The 24075-nt window shown below is 53.0% G+C and overlaps 1 protein-coding gene across 1 annotated transcript; it reads right to left on the reverse strand.

Annotated features, from left to right (window-relative positions):
• Nucleotides 1-5418: 5418 nt before the first annotated feature.
• pgap4 (post-GPI attachment to proteins GalNAc transferase 4) lies at nucleotides 5419-12498 on the reverse strand. Its single transcript, XM_072250950.1, has 2 exons — nucleotides 12387-12498; nucleotides 5419-8216 (listed from the first exon to the last, which is right to left on the reverse strand). The coding sequence occupies exon 2, from the start codon at nucleotides 7537-7539 to the stop codon at nucleotides 6391-6393; it is 1149 nt and encodes a 382-aa protein (XP_072107051.1). The 5' UTR covers nucleotides 7540-8216; nucleotides 12387-12498; the 3' UTR covers nucleotides 5419-6390.
• Nucleotides 12499-24075: the final 11577 nt, after the last annotated feature.

The raw sequence follows: 24075 nt of genomic DNA on the forward strand, positions 1-24075 counted from the left end.
ATGCTGGAGTGTTCAGAGAGCGATGTTTGGACATCATTACTGTCTCAGTGTGAGCTGAGGTGTAAAACCAGACAGTTCCTCAGTGAGGAGACGGAGAAGTTTGTGGTTTATCTCCTCCCATGGGCTGTGTTTGTTGCCACATTCAATGTCGATCATGGGTGGGCTGATAATGACTTGTCGGAAGGGATGGTGTTTGAACAGAGCTGCCGAGAACAGGAGTGGGGGTTTCGATGTTAATGTGACCTGTCCCTGTGAGGGAGCCCTGCTGATCCCCTTCCCATCACGGGCGGAACCTCAGTCTCCTCTCCATCCCTGTCACAGACAGAACCTCGGCCCCCTCACTCACTGTCACGGATACAACTTCAGTCACTCACCCCACCCCGTCATGGACAGAACCTCAGTCCCCACACCCGCACTCTCCTTTCCTGTCACGTACAGAACCTCGGCCCCCACCCTGTCATGGACAGAACCTCAGTCCCCACACCTGTACTCTCCTTTCCTCTCACGTACAGAACCTCGGCCCCCACCCTGTCATGGACATAACCTCAGTCCCCACACCTGTACTCTCCTTTCCTCTCACGTACAGAACCTCAGCCCCCAACCCCGTCATGGACAGAACCTCAGTCCCCACACCCGTAGTCTCCTTCCCTGTTACGTACAGAACCTCGGCCCCCAACCCCGTCATGGGCTGGAAGCAGGGAGGTTTCAACGTGAGTCTTTGATTGGAGTGCAGTGCAGAGGCAGTGTCAGCGTTCCCACCCAAGTCCAGCGAAGAACTTTAAAAACCCATTCTCCAGAAAAGAGGGGTAACATCTGGAGGAGCTGTCATTGTTGGAGTGGTCTGAGTCAGAGTGGTAAGGCATTGGCTCAACAGGGTTTTGGTAAAATGCGGATGCAAGGTAAGTAGGTTTCGTATTTCTTTCTTTCTTTATTAAACTTTTTATTGATTTAAAAAAGGTATAAATACAGTCAAGAAGAGAATTAGTTCAAGTATATGTATCAGTAACAATATAAACCAAGATTAAGATAGACATTGTCAAAATCATAGATATTGTTAAACTAGTATAAAATATATAATAAAAAATAATGAAAATAACAATTCTCCTCTGACCAGTTTATGAAGAGAACGAAAAAAACATTTGGTTTGAAATGAAAAGAAAAAAACCCCACTACACTATAACAAAACATTAAAAAAGGGACTGGGCAGTCCACTTTGAGGATACGACCAAAAAAGAGAAAGAAAGACTTTCTGATCAAATCTAAAATTTCGAAAAAAAAGATTGAGTGAGTAATAAATCAAATTAAATGAAAATATTGGACAAAAGATCGCTGTATTTGCTCAAATTTAAAGGATGTATCAAATGTCCGACTTCTTATTTTCTCTAAACTTAAACAGGACATAATGGAGGAGAGCCAGTAAAAGACCGTCCATGGATTAGAATCCTTCCACTCCAATAAAATGGCTCTCCTGGCCAGTAAGGTTGAAAAGGGTGTCATACGTTGAGCAGAAACAGGAATAGTTCCTTCTCCCGACGGGATAATCGCAAAAATTACCGTAAGCAAATTAGGTTGTAGATCCAGATCCAAAACTTTTGATAATGTTTTAAATACATCTCTCCAAAAATTGTCTAGCTTTATACAAGACCAAAACATACAAGTTACAGAGGCCACCTCACTATTACATTTGTCACAAATAGGATTGATGTTGGAAAAAATATGTGCTAGTTTATCCTGTGAGATATGGGTCCGATGCCCTACCTTGACCTGTATCAAGGAACGACAGGCACAAATAGATGAGTTGTTAACCAAATGAAAAATTTTACTCCATTGATTATCTGAAAATGACTCTTGAAATTCCCATTCCCAAGCACATTTAATTTTATCATCAGATATAATTTGTGAACTCGGTAACCATTTATAGATTATACCTATCAACCCTTTTTGAAATGGTTTAAACTGAAAGAGAACATCTGTCATATTAGGTGGATAAGCAGAAGGGTCATTTGGTAACAAACCACGTAAAAAATTCCTAATTTGAAAATATCTAAAAAAGTGTACATTATTTATCCACTAACTGAGAAAAAACAACATTAAACAGTCCCCTGAAAACAAATCTGAAAAAGTTATTATTCCCTTGGTTTTCCAAATTAAAAAGGCCTTATCCAAAATTGATGGTTTCAAAAAATAATTGAGATAGATATTACTGGAAAGAAAATCATTTAACTCAAAAAATCTATGAAACAGAAACCAAATTCTTAATGTATGTTTAATAATAGGATTAAATTCTTGTCTGCTAATCTTAGAAAACCAAAAGGGAAGAGGCATAGGTTAGTCTTGCGAGACCATGAATCTGCGCCTGGAAAGTCTTCACTCTCCGGGGTGCAGGCCTGTGCAAGGTTGTATGCCCCGACTCTCTCCCCTACTCTTTTCCCCCTGAACCTCTCCCCCACTCTGTTTCTGCCCCGATTCTCTCCCCCACTCATTTCCCCCGACTCTCTCCCCCACACTGTTAACCCTGACTCTCTCCCCCACTGTTCCCCCGACTCTCTCCCCCACTGTTCCCCCGACTCTCTCCCCCACTGTTTCTCCCCGACTCTCTCCCCCACTCATTTCCCCCGACTCTCTCCCCCACTCATTTCCCCTGACTCTCTCCCCCACACTGTTAACCCCGACTCTCTCCCCCACTGTTTCTCCCTGACTCTATCCCCACTCTGCTTCCCCCCGACACTCTCCCCCCACACTGTTAACCCCGACTCTCTCCCCCACTCTATTTCCCCCGACTCTCTCTCCCACCGTGTTTCCCCCCGGCTCTCTCCCCACTCTGTTCCCCCCGATTCTCTCCCGCACTGTTTCCCCTGACACTCTCCTGCTCTGTTTCCCCCGGATTTCTCCCCCACTCTGTTTTCTCCGACTCTCTCCCCTACTCTGTTCCCCCGACTCTCTCCCCCACTCTGTTCTGACTCTCTCCCCTACTCTGTTTCTCCCCGACTCTCTCCCCCACTCTTTTTCCCCCGACCCTCTGCCCCACTGTTTCTCCCCATCTCTATCCCCACTCTGCTTCCCCCGACACTCTCCTTCCCCCGACACTCTCCCCTACACTGTTAACCCTGACTCTCTCCCCCACTCTATTTCCCCGACTCTCTGTCCCACTGTGTTTCCCCCTGACTCTCCCCCCACTCTGTTCCCGACTCTCTCCCCCACTCTGTTTCCCCCCGACGCTCTCCCCCACGCTGTTTCCCTCCGACTCTCTCCTCCGCTCTGTTTCCCCCGACTCTCTCCCGCACTGTTTCCCCCGACGCTATCCCGCACTGTTTCCCCCAACTCTGGTCCCCCCAACTGTCTCATCACTCAGTCCCCCCACGACTCTCTCCCCCACTCTGCCTCTGCCCGACTCTCTCCCCCACTCTGCCTCCCCCCGACTGTCTCACCACTCAGTCCCCCCATGACTCTCTCCCCCACTCTGCCTCTGCCCGACTCTCTCCCCCACTCTGCCTCCCCCCGACTCTCACCACTCAGTCCCCCCATGACTCTCTCCCCCACTCTGCCTCTCCCCGCTCCCCCCGACTGTCTCACCACTCAGTCCCCCCATGACTCTCTCCCCCACTCTGCCTCCCCCCGACTCTCTCCCCCACTCTGGTCCCCCCGACTGTCTCACCACTCAGTCCCCCCACGACTTTCTCCCCCACTCTGCCTCTCCCCGACTCTGTTTCCCACGGCTCTCTCCCTCACTCTGTTCCCCCGACTCTCTCCCCAACTCTGCCTCCCCCCGACTCTCTCTCCCACTGTTCCCCCGACTCTCTCCCCCACTCTGTCTCCCTGATTCTCTCCCCCACTCTGTTCCCCCCGATTCTCTCCCCCACTCTGTTCCCCCCGAATCGCTCCCCCACTCTTTTCCCCCGACTCTCTCCCCCACTCTGTTCTCCCGGACTCTCTCCCCCACTCTGTTCCCTCCAACTCTATCCCCCACTCTGTCTCCCCAATTCTCTCCCCCACTCTGTTCCCCTGACTCTCTCAACACTCAGTCTCCCCCCGACTCTCTCCCCCACTCTGTTCCCCCCGATTCTCTCCCCCACTCTGTTCCCCCCGAATCGCTCCCCCACTCTTTTCCCCCGACTCTCTCCCCCACTCTGTTCTCCCGGACTCTCTCCCCCACTCTGTTCCCTCCAACTCTATCCCCCACTCTGTCTCCCCAATTCTCTCCCCCACTCTGTTCCCCTGACTCTCTCAACACTCAGTCTCCCCCGACTCTCTCCCCCACTCTGTTTCCCCCGACTCTCTCCCCCACTGTTCCCCCTGAATCGCTCCCCCACTCTGTTCTCCCCGACTCTGCCTCCCGACACTCTCCCCCACTCTTTTCCCCCGACACTCTCCCCCACTCTGTTTCCCCGACCATGTTCCCCCCGACTCTCTCCCCCACTGTCTTCCCCCGACTCTCTCATCCACTCTGTTCCCCCCGACACTCTCCCCCACTCTCTCCCCCTCTGTTTCTCCCCGACTCTCTCCCCCACTCTGTCTCCCCGATTCTCTCCCCCACTCAGTCTCCCCCGACTCTCTCCCCCACTGTTCACCCCGAATCGCTCCCCCACTCTGTTCTCCCTGACTCTCTCCCCCCACTCTGTTCCCGATTCTCTCCCCAATCTGTTCCCCCCGACTGTCTCCCTCTCTCTGTTTCCCCCGACTCTCACCCCCACTCTGTTCCCCTTGACACTCTCTCCCCACTGTTTCCCCCCGACTCTCTCCCCCACTCTGTCTACCCCGATCCTCTCCCCCACTCTGTTTCTCCCCGACTCTCTCCCGCACTGTCTTCCCTGACTCCCCCCACTTTGTCTCCCCGACTCTCTCCCCCACTGCTTCCTCCCTCTGATTCTCCTGACCCGACTCTCCCCCTCTGATTGCTCCCCCCTGTCTCTCCCCATTCCTCTCCCTCTCTTTCCTTCACCCGCACTCTCCCTTCTATTTCCATCTCCCCTGGCATGTCGCCTTTCTGTCCCCTGTCCAGCTCTCTTTCTCCTACCACCAGCCCCTCTTCTCCACACCCTCCCCACCCTGGCATTCTTGCTCACTTCCAAATCTCTCTCCATTCCCACCTTCCCTCTCTCCTTCTCCCCCTATCTGCATCTCCCCAACTCCACCCTTCTAACCCTTCCTCTTCCACTCTCCCTCTGTTCTCCTCCTGCCCTCTTCTACCCAATAAATGCCCTCCCACATCCCTCCTCTGCCGAGCCTCTCTCACTTCCTCCTCCCTCCCCACTCTCCATCTCTGTCTCCCTGTTCTCTCTGTCCCCCGTATTCCCCCATCTCCCCCGTGCTCTCTGCCCCGCTCTCTTATCAGCCCCTTCGCCACCTCCCAAACTTATCTACCCCTGTCTCTCATTCTCACCCTCTCAGCCAGAATAATGACCACAGGCTGCATTGGTGTTTGAGATAAATATTTAATTTGCTTACATTAAGGCCACAGCAGTCAGTGATATTCACCAATATATCTGTCGCAATCCCAAATTACATTAGCATTTCATAATTTGTTTGAAACATCAATTCTGCAGCAACTTCCCCAAGGAGCTGCTTGTCTGGCTGCAGAACGGATCCCAACGAGCTCTTTTACACATGATCCGTCAAGGCACCTGTGTCATTAATGGAGTGAAACTCCCTCTGCACCATCCCATCACACACTCCCAGGGTCAGACACAGAGTGAATCTCCCCCCACACCGTCCCATCACACACTCCCAGGGTCAGACACAGAGTGAATCTCCCTCCACACCGTCCCATCACACACTCCCAGGGTCAGACACAGAGTGAATCTCCCTCCACACCGTCCCACCACACACTCCCGGGGTCAGACACAGAGTGAAACTCCCTCCGCACCGTCCCATCACACACTCCCGGGGTCAGACACAGAGTGAATCTCCCTCTGCACTGTCCCATCACACACTCCCGGGGTCAGACACAGAGTGAAACTCCCTCCCTACTGTCCCATCACAGACTCCCGGTGTCGGAGATGGAGTGAAGTTCCCTCCACACCGTCCCACCACACACTCCCGGGGTCAGACACAGAGCGAATCTCCCTCTGCACTGTCCCATCACACACTCCCGGGGTCAGACACAGAGTGAATCTCCCTCTGCATCGTCCCATCACACACTCCCGGGGTCAGACACAGAGTGAATCTCCCCCCACCCCGTCCCATCACACACTCCCGGGGTCAGACACAGAGTGACTCTCCCTCCGCACCGTCCCATCGCACACTCCCGGGGTCAGACACAGAGTGAAACTCCCTCCCTACCGTCCCATCACAGACTCCCGGTGTCGGAGATGGAGTGAATCTCCCTTGACACCGTCCCACCACACACTCCCGGTGTCGGAGAAGGAGCGAAGCACCCCCCCCCCCCCCCCGTCAGAGACTGGGGCGTGCAATGTAGCCCCGTAGGGTCGAGTACAGCCCGATGTGCCAGACCAGGTTGGGTTCCACCACGTAGGCCTCCTCGCTGTGCTGCCGGGCTGCCTCGTACAGGGCCGTGTCCTTGGCGTAGCCTCTGCGGCACCGCCGCTCGCCCAGGTACGCCATGGCCCGGCGCGCCCCGTCCGCTGTGAAGGCCATGGCCGGCGTGCAGCAGTGGGAGGCCGGGGCCAGGGCGTAGAGCTGGGGGCTGAGGCGCCGCAGCTCCAGCAGGTAGACCCGGCCGCCCAGCTCCGCCGCCAGCATGCACAGGGCCGCCAGCGCGGCCAGGGAGCGCCGGGAGCGGCGGCCGGCCGGGGCAGGCAGCAGCCAGCGGAGGAGGGAGCCCCCCAATGCCCCCAGGCCAGCCCACTCCAGCAGCCGGGCTGGCTCGGGGTGCAGGTAGCCCTGCAGCCTTTCCGGGTGGTAGAGCTTGACATAGAGCGGCCGGCGGCCCTGCAGCCGTCGGCCCAGCACGTCCCCCAGCACGGGGAAGAGGTCGGGGCGGGGCAGGGCATCGTCCTCGGCCAGCAGCACGTGCCGAGCCCCGCTGGCCAGCGCCCGGCCCAGGCAGAAGAGGTAGTCGGCCTTCTCCTTCTCGAAGGGGTCGTCCTCGGGCGCCGGGGGCGAGCCCTCCTCCCCGAAGCGGCGCACCTCCGGGATCAGGCTCCGGGCCCGCCGGGGCAGGGCGTGGTCCTCGGGCGGGTGGTGGACGTTGCAGGCGAAGAGCCGGGCCCGCCCGCACCAGGGGCACAGGTGCAGCAGGCGGTGGTAGGCGGCCGCCACCTGCAGGAAGTAGCGGTGCTCTGCGCCCTGCCGGCGGGCTGTGGTGACAATGGCCAGTGTCAGCCCCGGGGGCCCCTTCTCCTCCTCCTCCTCCTCGCGCCACTGCGGGGTGTCCCGGAAGTACCGCTCAGCCTCCTCGGCCCGTTCCAGGCTCCGGGCCAGGGCCTGGTCCGTCAGCCGTTGCAGGCCCTCCGCCCCGCCAAGGTAGTAGCGGGAGAGCCGCCTGTCCGCCCCGAAGAGGGGCAGCCCCACCCCCAGCACCAGCAGGTAGAGGAGGGCCAGCTGGAGCCAGGGGCGGCCCAGCAGGTCACGGGGGGGCATCGTGAACGGGCCAGGGACCGGCCCCCTCCTTCAGTGAGGACGGGACCTCCAGCTGGGCCTCAGTCCTTCAAAACTACTTCAAACGCCCCCAAACAGGTTTCAAATCTACCCACCCCTACCCCACTGTCTTCTCCCTGAAACAGGTCTCACATACTGCCCCGTTTCTCCCCGCAGCGAGGATGGAAGCCCGAAGTCCCTGACTACACCGAAATCAACCCCCTTCTGCTCTTTCCTCTTCTCTGGGGCAATCCCACAAGAAGAATGGGATACCATGAATCACCTCCCTCCTCACCCTTTTCCAGATGCTGCCCCCCCCCCCCCCAGCAAGGACGGGGCACGAACGAGGACTCGTAACCCCAACCGGACCTCAAGTCCCCACCCCGCTCGCCTGGCCCGCCACCAGGGAGGGTGGGACACCAACTCGGCCTCGAGGCCCCCCGCTTCCCAGTCTCCCTCTCCCTCTGAGAATGTCAGCGGTGAACAGTGCAGAACTCCAGAGCCGACTGTCCTGTTGGTGAGGCAGGAGGAGGGTGGGTTCACCTCACGTCCGTTCCGCTCCACAGCCAGGTGTCTGCGGCAACCTGGTGTCTAGACGTCTGGATCATTGGCCAGCCACGCTGTCCTGAGGGAAGTTGGGATGCTCCGAGCCAGCGAGGGTGCGATATCTTGAGTGTGACCTGCAGGTACAGTGGGGATGGAGGGAGACGTGAGGCAGGTCCGTAACTCTTCCCCCTCCCCACCCCCATTTGATCACCCGAGGTAGAGCAGGCAGTGAAGAAAGCTAATGACATGCTGGCCTTCATAACAAGGGGAATTGAGCACAAGAGCAAAGAGGTCCTTCTGCAGCTGTACAGGGCCCTGGTGAGACCACACCTGGAGAACTGTGTGCAGCTTTGGTCTCTAAATTTGAGGAAGGACATTCTTGCTATTGAGGGAGTGCAGCGTAGGTTCAGAAGGTTAGTTTCCGGGATGGCGGGACTGTCATATGTTGAAAGATTGGAGCGACTGGGCTTGTATTTGGTTTTATTTGTTTTTTTAGCAGTGGAAATAGTTACATTCGGACACGTCTCATTAGCGGGGCAGCAGTATGGTCACATTGTTTATTCCAGGGACCAGCTGATTGCGCTAATGCCGGCCGGCTTAGCGAGCAGAGCGGCGGACACCCCGGCTGAAATCTGGAGGAAAACACACAGAGGATGCAGAGGGGGATCAAAAAGGAGAGGGAAGAGGACCGGGTCGAGACAACAGAGACTTATGGAGAAGAGAAGTTATAAGCCGTGTCTCCCCTCTCTCATCATGGGAAATGTGAGATCGCTGGGGAATAAAATGGACCAACTGACTGCGCTTGTCAGGAGTCAGAGAACATTTCGGGAGAGCAGTGTCATGTGCTTTACTGAGACGTGGCTGCACGAGGACATACCCGATCAAAGCGTTTCCATAGAGGGCCTCCAGACCATTCGAGCTGACCAGAATTGCACTGAGAGCGGTAAGTGTAAAGGAGGTGGGCTTGTGGTTTTGGTAAACAACAGATGGTGCAATCCTGGGCATATTACGATCAAGGAACGTGTCTGTAGCCCAGATATTGAACTTTTTGCTGTTGGACTCCGGCCATATTATTTGTCAAGGAAATCTCGCGTGCAATTGTGGTTGTTGTGTACATCCCTCCCTCTGCCAACCCGACATCGGCGTGTAACAGCACTTACATCATCATAGCCAGATTACAAACCCAGCACCCGAAGTGCCCTCATTACCATCTCGGGTGACTTCAACCAGGTTACCATGGCTAGAACACTGCCCAACTTCACGCAGTATGTGAGCTGTACAACCAGAGGTGAGAGGACTCTGGATTTGATGGTCGCTAACGTTAAGGATGCATACAGCTCCTCTCCCCTCCCCCCACTGCGAAGGTCAGATCACAACCTGGTGCATCTAAAACCCTGCTACGTGCCTCTGGTGAAGTGTAAACCTGCAACCTCGAGGACAGTGAGGAAATGGTCGGAGGAGGCTTATGAGGCGCTCCAGGGTTGTTTTGAGGTGACAGACTGGCAGGCACTCTGTGAGCCACATGGAGAATATACTGATCTGCTCACAGAATGCATCACTGATTACATCAACTTCTATGTGGACTGCAATGTTCCGACAAGAAATATCATTTGTTATTCAAATAACAAGCCATGGGTGACAAAGGACATTAAGGACATGCTGAACGCTAAAAAGAGGGTGTTTAGAGATGGAAATAGGGAGGAGCTGAGGGCAATACAGAGGGCCCCGAAAGCCAGGATCAGGGAGGCTAAAGACAGGTGCAGGAGGAAGCTTGAGTGGAAACTCCAGCAGAACAACATGAGAGAGGTCTGGAGGGGGATGAGGACCATCACTGGGTTCCGGCAAACCAGCAACAGAGGAGCTGAAGGCAGTGTGGACGGGGCCAACGAACTTAACCTGTTCTTTAACAGATTTGACATTGTGGCCCGTGCCCATCCCCCACATGAGTCATCTGTTGTCGGCCCCCAACCAACACATATTCCACTCTCCCCTCCTACCCCTCCTCACAGTCCCCCACCGTGCTCTCATGACTATACCCCTTCCCCACACGAAACCACCACAGTGGGCTTCACAGCTGAACAGGTGAGAAGGCAGCTGAAACGTCTCAAACCAAGCAAGGCTGCAGGACCGGATGGTGTCAGTACCAGGGTGCTCAAAGCCTGTGCCCCTCAGCTATGTGGAGTACTTCGCCATGTCTTCAACCTGAGCCTGAGGCTCCGGAGGGTTCCTGTACTGTGGAAGATGTCCTGCCTCGTCCCTGTGCTGAAGACGCCGCGCCCCAGTGGCCTCAATGACTACAGACCAGTGGCATTGACCTCCCACATCATGAAGACCCTGGAGAAACTTGTTCTGGAGCTGCTCTGGCCTATGGTCAGGCCACACTTAGATCCCCTCCAGTTCACCTACCAGCCCCGACTAGGAGTTGAGGATGCCATCGTCTACCTGCTGAACCGTGTCTACGCCCACCTGGACAAGCCAGCGAGCACTGTGAGGGTCATGTTTTTTGACTTCTCCAGTGCGTTCAACACCATCCTCCCTGCTCTGCTGGGGGAGAAGCTGACAGCGATGCAGGTGGATGCTTCCCTGGTGTCATGGATTCTTGATTACCGGACTGGCAGACCACAGTACGTGTGCTTGCAACACTGTGTCCCCGACAGAGTGATCAGCAGCACTGGGGCTCCACAGGGGACTGTCTTGTCTCCCTTTCTCTTCACCATTTACACCTTGGACTTCAACTACTGCACAGAGTCTTGTCATCTTCAGAAGTTTTCTGATGACTCTGCCATAGTTGGATGCATCAGCAAGGGAGATGAGGCTGAGTACAGGGCTACGGTAGGAAACTTTGTCACATGGTGTGAGCAGAATTATCTGCAGCTTAATGTGAAAAAGACTAAGGAGCTGGTGGTAGACCTGAGGAGAGCTAAGGCACCGGTGACCTCTGTTTCCATCCAGGGGGTCAGTGTGGACATGGTGGAGGATTACAGATACCTGGGGATATGTATTGGCAATAAACTGGACTGGTCAAAGAACACTGAGGCTGTCTAGAAGAAGGGTCAGAGCCGTCTCTATTTCCTGAGGAGACAGAGGTCCTTTAACATCTGCTGGACGATGCTGAGGATGTTCTACGAGTCTGTGGTGGCCAGTGCGATCATGTGTGCTGGGGCAGCAGGCTGAGGGTGGCAGACACCAACAGAATCAACAAACTCATTTGTAAGGCCAGTGATGTTGTGGGGATGGAACTGGACACTCTGACGGTGGTGTCTGAAAAGAGGATGCTGTCCAAGTTGCATGCCATCTTGGACAATGTCTCCCATCCACTACATAATGTACTGGTTGGGCACAGGAGTACATTCAGCCAGAGACTCATTCCACCGAGATGCAGCACAGAGCGTCATAGGAAGTCATTCCTGCCTGTGGCCATCAAACTTTACAACTCCTCCCTTGGAGGATCAGACACCCTGAGCCAATAGGCTGGTCCTGGACTTATTTCCTGGCATAAATTACATATTACTATTTAACTATTTATGGTTTTATTACTAATTATTATTTATGTTGGAATTATTTATACACAGAAATTTAGAAAGATGAGAGGTAAAATGATTGAAACATAAGACTATTAAGGGATTGGACACGCTAGAGGCAGGAAACATGTTCCCGATGTTGGGGGAGTCCGGAACCAGAGGCCACAGTTTAAGAATAAGGGGTAGGCCACTTAGAACGGAGTTGAGGGAAAACTTTTTCACACAGAGGGTTGTGGTTCTGTGGAATGCTCTGCCTCAGAAGGCGGTGGAGGCCAATTCTCTGGATGCTTTCAAGAAAGAGTTAGATAGAGCTCTTAAAGATAGCGGAGTGAAGGAATATGGGGAGAAGGCAGGAACGGGATACTGATTGTGGATGATCAGCCATGATCACAGTGAATGGCGGTGCTGGCTCGAAGGGCTGAACGACCTACTCCTGCACCTGTTGTCTATTGAAAGACAGAGAGGAGGGGAGCGTGAGGGTCGGGGGTGGGGGGGGAGAAGGGTGTTCAGTAGTTTTGCTGGTGGACCCCGGACGTTGTGATTTCCCCCCCCGCCCCGGTCTCCGGGCATCGCCCTTTTAAACGCTCCCACAGCGATCCAGCCGCCGCTGCATCATCGCGGCGTCCGGGAATTCCCTGCCCTTCTCCCGGAGGAGACCCAGCCGGAGCCCCCCAGACTGACTCGGACCAATCCCGGACACCCGGACCGGTCAAGACTCGGTACGGCCTGACACTGACTCCGTCCACCCGGACCATTCTCGGGACACCCACCCGGGACACTGACCTGAATGCCCGGCGGCGAACTCCGGGCCCGCTGAAGGGTCTCCGCGGCTCGACACCGCGCCGACGCCCGGAAGCAGCTCGGCCAATGGCGATGAAGGCAGTGGGCGGTTCCTGCCAATGGGACGACCAGGAAGTAGGTCCCGGCCAATGGCAGTGCGAGGGGTGGAGGTCCGGTCCAATGGGAAGGCGAGGAAGGGAGGACCCCGATTGAGACGTCAGAGGAGCTGGCTAATGGTGGGGGGAGGGAGGTTACTTCCGGACAATGAGGAGGAAAGGACATTTTAAACACGAAAATCAGCAGATGCTGGAAATGCAAAGCAACAGGACAGCCGGACGGGTCACTGTCTCCCAGGGATGCAGCCTGGACATGTTCTCCCCGCCTGGGTAACCTCTCGCCCGTCCTCATTTCACAAACCCTCACACCCATCTCCCTGGCGCACTCACCCACCTCTCCATTCCGCCCACACCCTACCCTCCTCACCCTACAACCTGTTCCCCTCCTGCATCGTCCTCACTCGCTGACCACCCCTCCGCTCTCCTCACTCCCTTCGCCGTCTCCACGCCCTCACAAACATCGTTCTCCACCTCCTCACACCTTGCTCCAATCCTCTTGATTCCCACATCTCTCTCACACACACCTCCCCCTCTCTCACACACACCTCCCCTCTCTCTCTCACACACACCACACACCTCCCCCCTCTCTCTCTCTCTCTCTCTCTCTCTCTCTCTCTGTCTCTCACAGACACACACACACACCTCCCCCTCTCTCTCACACACACACACCTCCCCCTCTCTCACACACACCTCCCCCCTCTCTCTCTCTCTCTCTCTCTCTCTCTCTCCTCTCTCTCACACACACCTCCCCCCCTCTCTCTCTCTCTCTCTCTCTCTCTCTCTCTGTCTCTCACAGACACACACACACACCTCCCCCTCTCTCTCACACACACACCTCCCCCTCTCTCACACACACCTCCCCCCTCTCTCTCTCTCTCTCTCTCTCTCTCTCTCTCACAACACACACACACCTCCCCCCCTCTCTCTCTCTCTCTCTCTCTCTCTCTCTCTCTCTGTCTCTCACAGACACACACAACACACCTCCCCCCTCTCTCTCCACACACAACACACCTCCCCCTCTCTCACACACACCTCCCCTCTCTCTCTCACACACACACACACCTCCCCCCTCTCTCTCTCTCTCTCTCTCTCTCTCTCTCTCTGTCTCTCACAGACACACACACACACCTCCCCCTCTCTCTCACACACACACACCTCCCCCTCTCACACACACCTCCCCCCTCTCTCTCTCTCTCCTCTCTCTCTCTCTCTCTCTCTCTACATCACACTCACCCCCCCCCCTCTCTCTCTCTCTCTCTCTCTCTCTCTCTCTCTGTCTCTCACAGACACACACACACACCTCCCCCTCTCTCTCACACACACACACCTCCCCCTCTCTCACACACACTTCCCCCCCTCTCTCTCTCTCTCTCTCTCTCTCTCTCTCTCACACACACACACACCTCCCCCCCTCTCTCTCTCTCTCTCTCTCTCTCTCTCTCTCTCTGTCTCTCACAGACACACACACACACCTCCCCCTCTCTCTCACACACACACACCTCCCCCTCTCTCACACACACCTCCCCTCTCTCTCTCACACACACACACCCCCCTCTCTCTCTCTCTCTCTCTCTCTCTCTCTCTCACACACACACACCTCCCCCCCTCTCTCTCTCTCTCTCTCTCTCTCTCTCTCTCTGTCTCTCACAGACACACACCACACACCTCCCCCTCTCACACACACACACCTCCCCCTCTCTCACACACACCTCCCCTCTCTCTCTCACACACACACACACCTCCCCCCCTCTCTCTCTCTCTCTCTCTCTCTCTCTCTCTCTCTCTCTCTCTCTCTCTCACACACACACACCTCCCCCCCTCTCTCTCTCTCTCTCTCTCTCTCTCTCTCACACACACACACACACACACACACACACACATCTCCCCCTCTCACACACCCCCTCCCTCTCTAACACACACACACTTCCCTCTCTTAACACCTCCCTCTATCTCTCACGCACATGCCTCTCCCCTCTCTCACAATACTCAAGGTGAGGTTTTGTCCTGAAATATCGACTGTTGACGCTTCCATAGATGCTGCCTGGCCTGCTGCGTTCCTCCAGCATTGTGTGTGTGTGTGTTCCATCTTTCCCTCCTCTTCCCCCCCCTGTCTTCCAAAGATATCTCTCCTCCAAAACCCAGTTGTCCACCCATCCCTCCACTGATCTCTCCCAATTCTTGCAACCCTGCTAAGTGCTACAACTTCCCCTGCATCTCCTTGCCTCACCACCGTTCAGGATCAGCAACACATATAAAATGCTGGAGGAACTCAGCAGGGCGGGGTGGGGAGTTGGGGAGTACAGTCGACATTCCAGGTTGGGGCCTTCATCGGGACTGAGAAGGAAGGGGAGAAGTCAGATTAACAAGGGGAGGAGGAAGTACCAGGTGGTAGGGGAAACTGGAGAGGGGGATGGATGAAGTAAGGAGCTGGGAAGCCGATTGGTGAAGGAGCTGCAGGGCTGGAGAAGGGGGAATCTGAGGGGAGAGGACAGAAGGCCATGGAAGAAAGGGAAGTTAGGAGGGACACCAGAGGGAGGCGAGGAGATGAGGTGTGAGGGGGAAACGGGAGTGGGGAATGGTGAACGGGGAGTAATTCCTGGAAGACCGACCCCTCGGGTTGGAGGCTGCCCAGACTGGGATACAAGGTGTTGCTCCTCCAACCTGAGTGTGCCCTCATTGCGGCAGTGGAGGAGGCCGTGGACTGACGTGTCGGAATGGGAATGGGTGGCCACAGGGAGATCCGCTTTTTCTGGAGGAAGCTCGGCAGTCTCCCAATCTACGTCGGGTCTCACCAATACACGGGAGGCCACACCGGGAGCACCAGTAGGTGACCCCAACAGGCTCGCAGGTGACGTGCCACCTCACCTGGAAGTTTTAGATTAGATTATGAGGGCACTCAGTCCTCTTTTATTGTCATTTAGTGATGCATGCATTAGGAAATGATACAATGTTCCTCCCCAGATTTATATCACAGAAACACAAGACAAACCAAAACTAAAAAAACTGACAAAAACCACATAATTATAACATATACTTACAACAGTGCAAAGCAATACCGTAATTTGATGAAGAACAGACCATGGGCACGGTAAAACATGTCGCAAAGTCTCTCGAAAGTGCCATCATCTCACACAGACGATAGAAGGAAGAAAAACTCTCCCTGCCATGAGCTTCCAACGCCGTAAACTTGCCGATGCAGCACCCTGGAAGCACCCGACCACAGCCAACTCTTGAGTCCGTCTGAAAACTTCGAGCCTCCGACCAGCCCCTCCGACACCGAGCACCATCTCTGCCGAGCGTTCTAACTCCGCCTCTGCCACCAGCAACGGGCAAAGCCGAGGACTCGGGGCCGTCCCCTCCGGAGATTCTCTGCGTGGCGGTGAGGGAGGTGCTGGGCCGGCCGTGGCACTCGTTCCGCTTGCGAGGATGAGTGCCGGGGTTTGGGGGGGGGGGTAGGGGGAGAAAATGGTCCTCCCAGGTGAGGTAGCACTTCGCTGAGGGTGTCGCTTGTTGTAGCTGGTGCTCTCTGTGTAGCCCCTCTCTACGCCCAGTGCCGACTTGGGGAGGGGGGGGAGCCGCTTTGCCAGATACCTGTCTTCTGTCCGCTGCAGACAGCCTCGGGAGCTCCCAGTGCACAGGAACTTCCCACTCCCAGGCTGACATGTCAGTCCGTCCCGCTCGACTGCCACATGACGCCAGGTGTCGGTTGGATGAGGAACATCTCCAAACCGACTGCATCAACATCGATGTCTCTGATTTCCAATAATTTCCACTCTCCCCTCTTCTTCCTCCTCCAATAATCACTCCCATGTGTATCCAGTCTCCCCTCTTCTTTTCTCCCCCCCTCCCCGCCTTTACCCTATCCCGGTGGCCTCACCACCTACCCATCACATACACCTCCCCCACCTTTTGTTCCTCAGCCTACCATCTATTCCTTCTTCCGCCTCTTCCCTTTTGCTTTCTGGATTCTCAGATCAGCCCAGCCCCCACCCCTGTGCTCCTCCTCCTTGCCCCCACCCTTTCATTCTGCCTTCTATCCCTCCGCACCCCCCCCCCCGCCACTTCCTTTCCAGTCCCGACGACGGCTGGAAACGTCGACCGCTCATTCCTCTGCCTGAGCTGCCGGCGTTCCGTGTGCCCACGACCGCCCTCCCTCTCTCGCGTCCCCAACCCGATTCCCGCCACCTCTCCCCCCCCCCCCCCGGCCCCCTAACCCTGTCCCCGTCTCCAGAGTCTCCGGTTCATTGCCCGCTCCCGCCTGGTGAGAATTAGCGCCGGAGCAGCAGTGAAGCGTGTTGAACTGAACTCCGGGGGCACCTGTCAATGCACGACTGGTACTTGCATTGGCTTTGCAATCGAAGTGTGGTTGAACACCTGAGACACAGCAGCAGAATTGGCCATCCGGCCCATCGAGTCTGCTCCACCATTCAATCAGGGCTGATCCTTTTTTTCTCTCCTCCTCAACCCCAGTTCCCAGCCTTATCCCCATAACCTCTGATGCCGTGTCCAATCATGAACCTATGAATCTCTGCCTTAAATACACCCAACGACCCGGCCTCCACAACTGCCCGTGGCAACAAATTCACCGCCCTTTGGCTAAAGAAGTTTCTCCGCATCTCTGTTTTAAATGGACGCCCCTCTACCCTAAGGTTGCGTCCTCTTGTCCTAGACTCCCCCACCATGGGAAACATTGTTTCCACATCTACTCTGTCTAGGCCTTTCAACATTCAAAAGGTTTCAATGAGATCCACCCCTCATCCTTCCGACTTCCAGTTTGTACAGACCCACAGCCGTCAAATGTTCCTCATATGATAACCCTTTCATTCCTGGAATCATCCTTGTGAATCCCCCCCCCCCCCCCGCACCCAACCGATGCCAACACATCTTTTCTGAGATGAGGGTCCAAAACTGTTCACAATACTCAAGGTGAGGCCTCGCCAGTGCCTTTTCGAGCCTCAGCATCACATCCCTGCTCTTGTATGCTAGACCTCTTGAAATGAAGACTAACATAGCATTTGCCTTCCTCACCACCAACTCAACTTGCAAGTTAACCCTCAGGGTGTTCTGCACCCTCCTTGCCCTGAGCATGAGTGCATTAATAATGCTCGGTATGGGTTAGTTGGGCTGTATGGTATGCCCTGCATTGGTTAATCCTACTTGGGCCGACTGGGGTTATTCTCAATGGAATAGTGAGAGGGGTGGCCTTGCGTTTCTTTATAAAATTGTGAGGGGCACAGACAGGGTGATTAGATTATGAGGACACTCAGTCCTCATTTATTGTCATTTAGAAATGCATGCATTAAGAAGTAGAACATAGAACATAGAATAGTAGAGCACAGTATAGGCCCTTTGGCCCACAATGTTGTGCCGACCCTCAAACCCTGCCTCCCATATAAGCCCCCACCTTAGATTCCTCCATATACCTGTCTAGTAGTCTCTTAATCTTCACTAGTGTATCTGCCTCCACCACTGACTCAGGCAGTGCATTCCACGCACCAACCACCCTCTGAGTAAAAAACCTTCCTCTAATATCCCCCTTGAACTTCCCACCCCTTACCTTAAAGCCATGTCCTCTTGTATTGAGCAGTGGTGCCCTGGGGAAGAGGCACTGGCTATCCACTCTATCTATTCCTCTTATTATCTTGTACACCTCTATCATGTCTCCTCTCATCCTCCTCCTCTCCAAAGAGTAAAGCCCTAGCTCCCTTAATCTCTGATCATAATGCATACTCTCTAAACCAGGCAGCATCCTGGTAAATCTCCTCTGTACCCTTTCCAATGCTTCCACATCCTTCCTATAGTGAGGTGACCAGAACTGGACACAATACTCCAAGTGTGGCCTAACCAGAGTCTTATAGAGCTGCATCATTACATCGCGACTCTTAAACTCTATCCCTCGACTTATGAAAGCTAACACCCCATAAGCTTTCTTAACTACCCTATCCACCTGTGAGGCAACTTTCAGGGATCTGTGGACATGTACCCCCAGATCCCTCTGCTCCTCCACACTACCAAGTATCCTGCCATTTACTTTGTACTCTGCCTTGGAGTTTGTCCTTCCAAAGTGTACCACCTCACACTTCTCCGGTTTGAACTCCATCTGCCACTTCTCAGCCCACTTCTGCATCCTATCAATGTCTCTCTGCAATCTTCGACAATCCTCTACACTATCTACAACACCACCAAACTTTGTGTCGTCTGCAAACTTGCCAACCCACCCTTCCGCCCCCACATCCAGGTCATTAATAAAAATCACGAAAAGTAGAGGTCCCAGAACAGATCCTTGTGGGACACCACTAGTCACAATGCTCCAATCTGAATGTACTCCCTCCACCACCACCCTCTGCCTTCTGCAGGCAAGCCAATTCTGAATCCACCTGGCCAAACTTCCCTGGATCCCATGCCTTCTAACTTTCTGAATAAGCCTAAATAAGCCTACGGTGTGGAACCTTGTCAAATGCCTTACTAAAATCCAGATAGATCGCATCCACTGCACTACCCTCATCTATATGCCTGGTCACCTCCTCAAAGAACTCGATCAGGCTTGTGAGACACGATCTGCCCTTCATAAAGCCATGCTGACTGTCCCTGATCAGACCATGATTCTCTAAATGCCTATAGATCCTATCTCTAAGAATTTTTTCCAACAGCTTTCCCACCACAGACGTAAGGCTCACTGGTCTATAATTACCCAGACTATCCCTACTACCTTTTTGAACAAGGGGACAACATTCGCCTCCCTCCAATCCTCTGGTACCATTCCCGTGGACAACGAGGACATAAAGATCCTGGCCAGAGGCTCAGCAATCTCTTCTCTCACCTCGTGGAGCAGCCTGGGGAATACTCCATCAGGCCTCGGGGACTTATCTGTCCTAATGTATTTTAACAACTCCAACACCTCCTCTTCCTTAACATCAACATGCTCCAGAACATCAACCTCACTCATATTGTCCTCACCATCATCAAGTTCCCTCTCATTGGTGAATACCGAAGAGAAGTATTCATTGAGGACCTCGCTCACTTCCACAGCCTCCAGGCACATCTTCCCACCTTTATCTCTAATCGGTACAATGATACAATGTTCCTCGGGAGTGATACCACTGTAACGTTCCGTTATATTGGCTCGTGTATGTCTAGGGGAAATCTCGCCCAGCACCTGCTTCAACACTCCCCTCAGGGTCAGTCGTCGCCCGAATCAATCACAAACATCAATCATCAGCCAGCACACCCAGTAAATTTTAACAAATACACTTTATAGATATTACTAATTCTATGACAGTAATATACATTTGATACAGAGAGGAAAGTAATGGGAAAAAAAAAGGTGCCAACACTTATCAAAGTCCAAGTTCTTCGCGTGCTACCGTTGGAGCTCAATTCGACGTCAGACGACCACCCGAATTCCATCGACCCACGGCTCGGGACCACCCGGAGTGATCGACCGGAGCCCCTCCGCACGTCCGCCGTCCTCCTCGTCTCTCCTCCGACTCCCCGCCAAAACTCAGTCCACAGTCATATCATACAGTATGGCATTCGAAAACAAAATGATATATAACCACCCATTGGCTAATAGAAGCTGGTTATCTCATTTAAAGTAAAACAAACTGTTAGCGCAAACTCTCTGCAGCGTTAAAACACAACAAAGCCGCATTCCCCAGATTAACATAACAAAATCGCCATTTTAAATGTAACAAAAGAAAGACCCCGTACACCACAAAAAAAAAACAGGACAAACCAAAGACTAACACTGACAAGACACATAATTATAACATATAAATACAGCAGTGCAAAGCAATACCATAATTTGATAAGGAGCAGACCATGGGAACAGTAAAAAAAGTCTCAAAGTTCCAATCGACTCCCGATAGTCCCCGATAACAGGCGGCAGAAGGGAGAAACTCTCTCTGCCATAAACCACCAGGCACCGACAACTGTCGATGCCTTGGAAGCACCCGACCACAGCCGACTCTGAGTCCGTCCGAAAACTTCAAGCCTCCGACCAGCCCTTCGCCACCGAGCACCATCTCTGCCGAGCGCTTCGACCCCGTCCCAGCCGTCGAGCGACAAGCAAAGCCGAGGACTCGGGGCCTTCCCCTCTGGAGATTCTGGATCGCACGGTAACAGCGGCAGCGAAGCAGGCATTTCAGAAGTTTCCCCAGATGTTCCTCCGCTCCCTCACGTCTGTCTCCATCAAATCAGGATTGTGCACGGCACCCTACTTGACAGATTACAGATATCATCCACCGGAGTGGCCGCTGCACACTGCGTCACACCGCCATCTTCTCAATTGCCGCATGTATTGGATGGCGGGGTGGAGATATCTCTCTACCAAAAGAGGTGTAAGGTGCTCCTGCCCTCCACTAGCCTGCAGATCACCCTCGCTCCCTCAGGCAAGGTGTAGCACCCTGGCGATCAGGGTCACTTGAAGCCCTGGGATCAGGGGGTGGCCGGTCGTATGAGCAGCGGGTGCATATCACAGGTCCTGGTTATGCGACCACTGATGCCAGGCAGACGATCTCCGAAGAGTATCGATGATGGCTGGGGGTCACCCATCTTGTAAAGACACTGCCCAGAAGGTGGTGATGGCAAACCACTTCGGTAGAACTCGCCAGGATCAATCATGGTCATGGATAGACAGTTATCAGCTATTTCACATGACAAAGTTAAATTACATATCAGAGTGCATACGTGTCACCATGTACAACCCTGAGATTCACTTCCTTGTGGACATGCCCAGCAAATAACCCTAACAAAATCAATGAAAAACCACTCAACTAGGGCATTCCACAAGCAGAAATAATAACGAATAAGCAATAAATATTGAGATGAAGAGCTCTTGAAAGTGAGTCCATTGGCGTGGGAACATTTCTGTGATGACGCTAGTACAGTTACCCCCTTTGGTTCAAGAATCTGATGGTTGAGGGGTAATAACTGTTCCTGAACCTGGTGGTGTGGGTCCTGAGGCTCCTGTACCTCCTTCCTGATGGTTGAGGGGTAATAACTGTTCCTGAACCTGGTGGTGTGAGTCTGGAGGCTTCTGTACCTCCTTCTTGATGGTAACAGTGAGAAAAGGGCATGCCCTGGGTGCTGGAGGTCTTTCATAATGGACGCTGCCTGTCTGAGACACCGCTCCCTGAAGATGTCCTAGGTAGTGCCCAAGATTGAGCTAACTAAATTTACAACCCTCTGCAGCTTCTTTCGGTCCTGTGCAGTAGCCCCCCCCATACGAGACAGTGATTCAGAATGCTCGCCACGGTACATGTATAGAAGTTTTTGAGTGTAACAAATAACAAATCTCTTCAAACTAATACAAATCTCTTCAAACGGTACATAACAAATCTCTTCAAACTCCTCATGAAGTATAGTCGCTGTCTTGCCTTCTTTTTAACTGCATCGCTGTGTCTGGGCTGGGAGATGAGCTGTTATTACATTAACTATCCTCCCCCCAGTGTAGCAGAGAAGAGAAGGTAGAATTCATGGAAGGGAGACCGGTTCCCATGATGCGCCCACAACTGTCTGCAGTTTCACATCGTCGTGGGTAGTTCATGTAGTCAGGACGTCTAGAGGTTGAAGGAGAGGAGAAAGATTTAGTGGGGAGCTGAGGGGTGTGTTTTTCCACACAGAGGGGGCAGGTACACAAAGAGGTACAATCCTCTGGGACTAACAAAGATAGGAATCACTCTCAGCATGGACCAACTGGGACAAAATGGGCTGTACAATTCTGAGATCCTATCAGGCAAGGTAAACAGCCCTTAAAGGCCAGACAACCACTGGTATTGTAAACCTGAGGTCGTGAGTTCGAACCTACTGGAGTGCGTCCCCATATCACTCTGAGAGACAGACAGGATACAGGATTTACCCGTCTTCCTCCACGCCGTCCTCCGTTCCCTTATTCCCCACTCTCTCGTTCTCCATGTGCGTCTCAGTGTCATTCATTCTCTCTTTCTGTCTCTGTGTGTGTCTCTCTCTCTCTCTCTCTCTCTCTCTCTGTCTCTCCCCCCCCCCCCAGGAAGAGAATTGACCTGCTGTCCTTTATCACGTGGTGCGAGGTTTGAGTTCAGTTACATCTTCCTCCAGTTACATATGAGCCTGGTGCTGGGAATCTCAGATTTACTGATCTAATTTGCCCTGTTTGTTCTTTTTTAATCTCTCTATATAACTCTCTCACTCGCTCTCTCCGTTCTGTTGCTTTTTCCGAGCCCTGTGCCCAAAGAACTCGAGTCTTTGGACACACATCCCACGATGCACCAGGCAGCGGCACTCACCTCGACACCGCCCTCCTCTAGAGCCACGAAAATCCGGCACCCTGAAGGCGCTCTCGTCTTCGGGGTCGCGTCCTTGGCATATTGAAAAGCGGCCGGTGGTGACACCCTGAGAGCAGGTCCCATTTCCGCAAAGAACCAAAGTCAGCGTGCAACTCCAGGTCAGGGACTTCAAAAGAACCCTGAAAAGGGAAAAAAGAGAGATATTAAAGATAGAAATAGAGCTGTTTCCGAAGATGCAGGCAAAGGAGTCGCTGTTAGGCGCCGTTGTCCTAAGCTCCGCCCGTACTTCACCTTATCTGCTACATCATTCTAATCCACATTTCCATATTCATCCTCTCCCCTTCTTTCAGATCCAAAAGCACATATTATTCCTCTCTGCAGCTTTTATGTCTGATTTAAACAGCTTTCGTATGATTTCCAGTGTTACTTTTGTTTTCATGTGCTGACTTCACTTTCTGGATGGGGGAAAGACGCACCTGTACCACCTTTTACTTTATCCTTATTTTGTTCTATTTACATTTACCAATATTCCATCAAATGATCAGTTTTCACTACATTCCTGTAGGATCTAACAAATTTTAGTATTTAGTTCCAGCGCCCAGTGTCCCTGACACCTTTTCATCATTGGATGGCTTACTAATTTCTTCTCTCATATCACCTCAATAAAATTTCACACGTTCCTGATGTTAAGTCGACCTGTATAAGTATCCCCAACACTGAAACCATCCCGTACATTTGAGCACATCTCTTTCACACGTCCCAGACACTAGGTTGACCTAAAGCTTCACCTCTTTTCTTACTCAAGATTTATATCGTCACGCTGAATGCGTCGGAATCATGACCAGAAGCTGACCCACACAACTCCATAGCATTGATCGCAGTGAAGAGAGTGAAAGCGAGATAAAACTGAAATCCAGCTGCCAAGGGTAACAAATCCACAGAAGCGAAAGAAACTTACTTTTCCTTTGGTGACCACAAATCCCGAGGAGATTCCCCAAGGCATTTCAGTCCTCTCAATTTCCCATGTCGCTGTCGAACCTAGACAAGTGAATCTTGGTGGAACTTTCAAATTCTGTCATGTACCATTCAACTCGGTCTTTTAATATAATGTAACAAACTATAACAAATTCAGAGTGGATCAGATTATAGGTATAATTTATTATTTTACTTGCAAGGGAAGTTCTATTTTCCAGCCAAGTATCATCTGGAAAACAGCTTCAGTTTTTTAGTATTTACACAGAACAGTATTTAGTTTACTCGATTCCATAACATTTCTGTTCTCTTCATGCTTAACTAGTTCTGACATTTGAC

The sequence above is a fragment of the Mobula birostris genome, unplaced genomic scaffold (assembly GCF_030028105.1).
Source record: "Mobula birostris isolate sMobBir1 unplaced genomic scaffold, sMobBir1.hap1 scaffold_862, whole genome shotgun sequence".
In the NCBI taxonomy this organism is placed as follows: domain Eukaryota; kingdom Metazoa; phylum Chordata; class Chondrichthyes; order Myliobatiformes; family Myliobatidae; genus Mobula; species Mobula birostris.

Coding starts and splice junctions, on each gene's coding strand:
- pgap4 (XM_072250950.1), bottom strand. CDS start 7,539: ATGCCCCCCCGTGACCTGCTGGGCCGCCCCTGGCTCCAGCTGGCCCTC.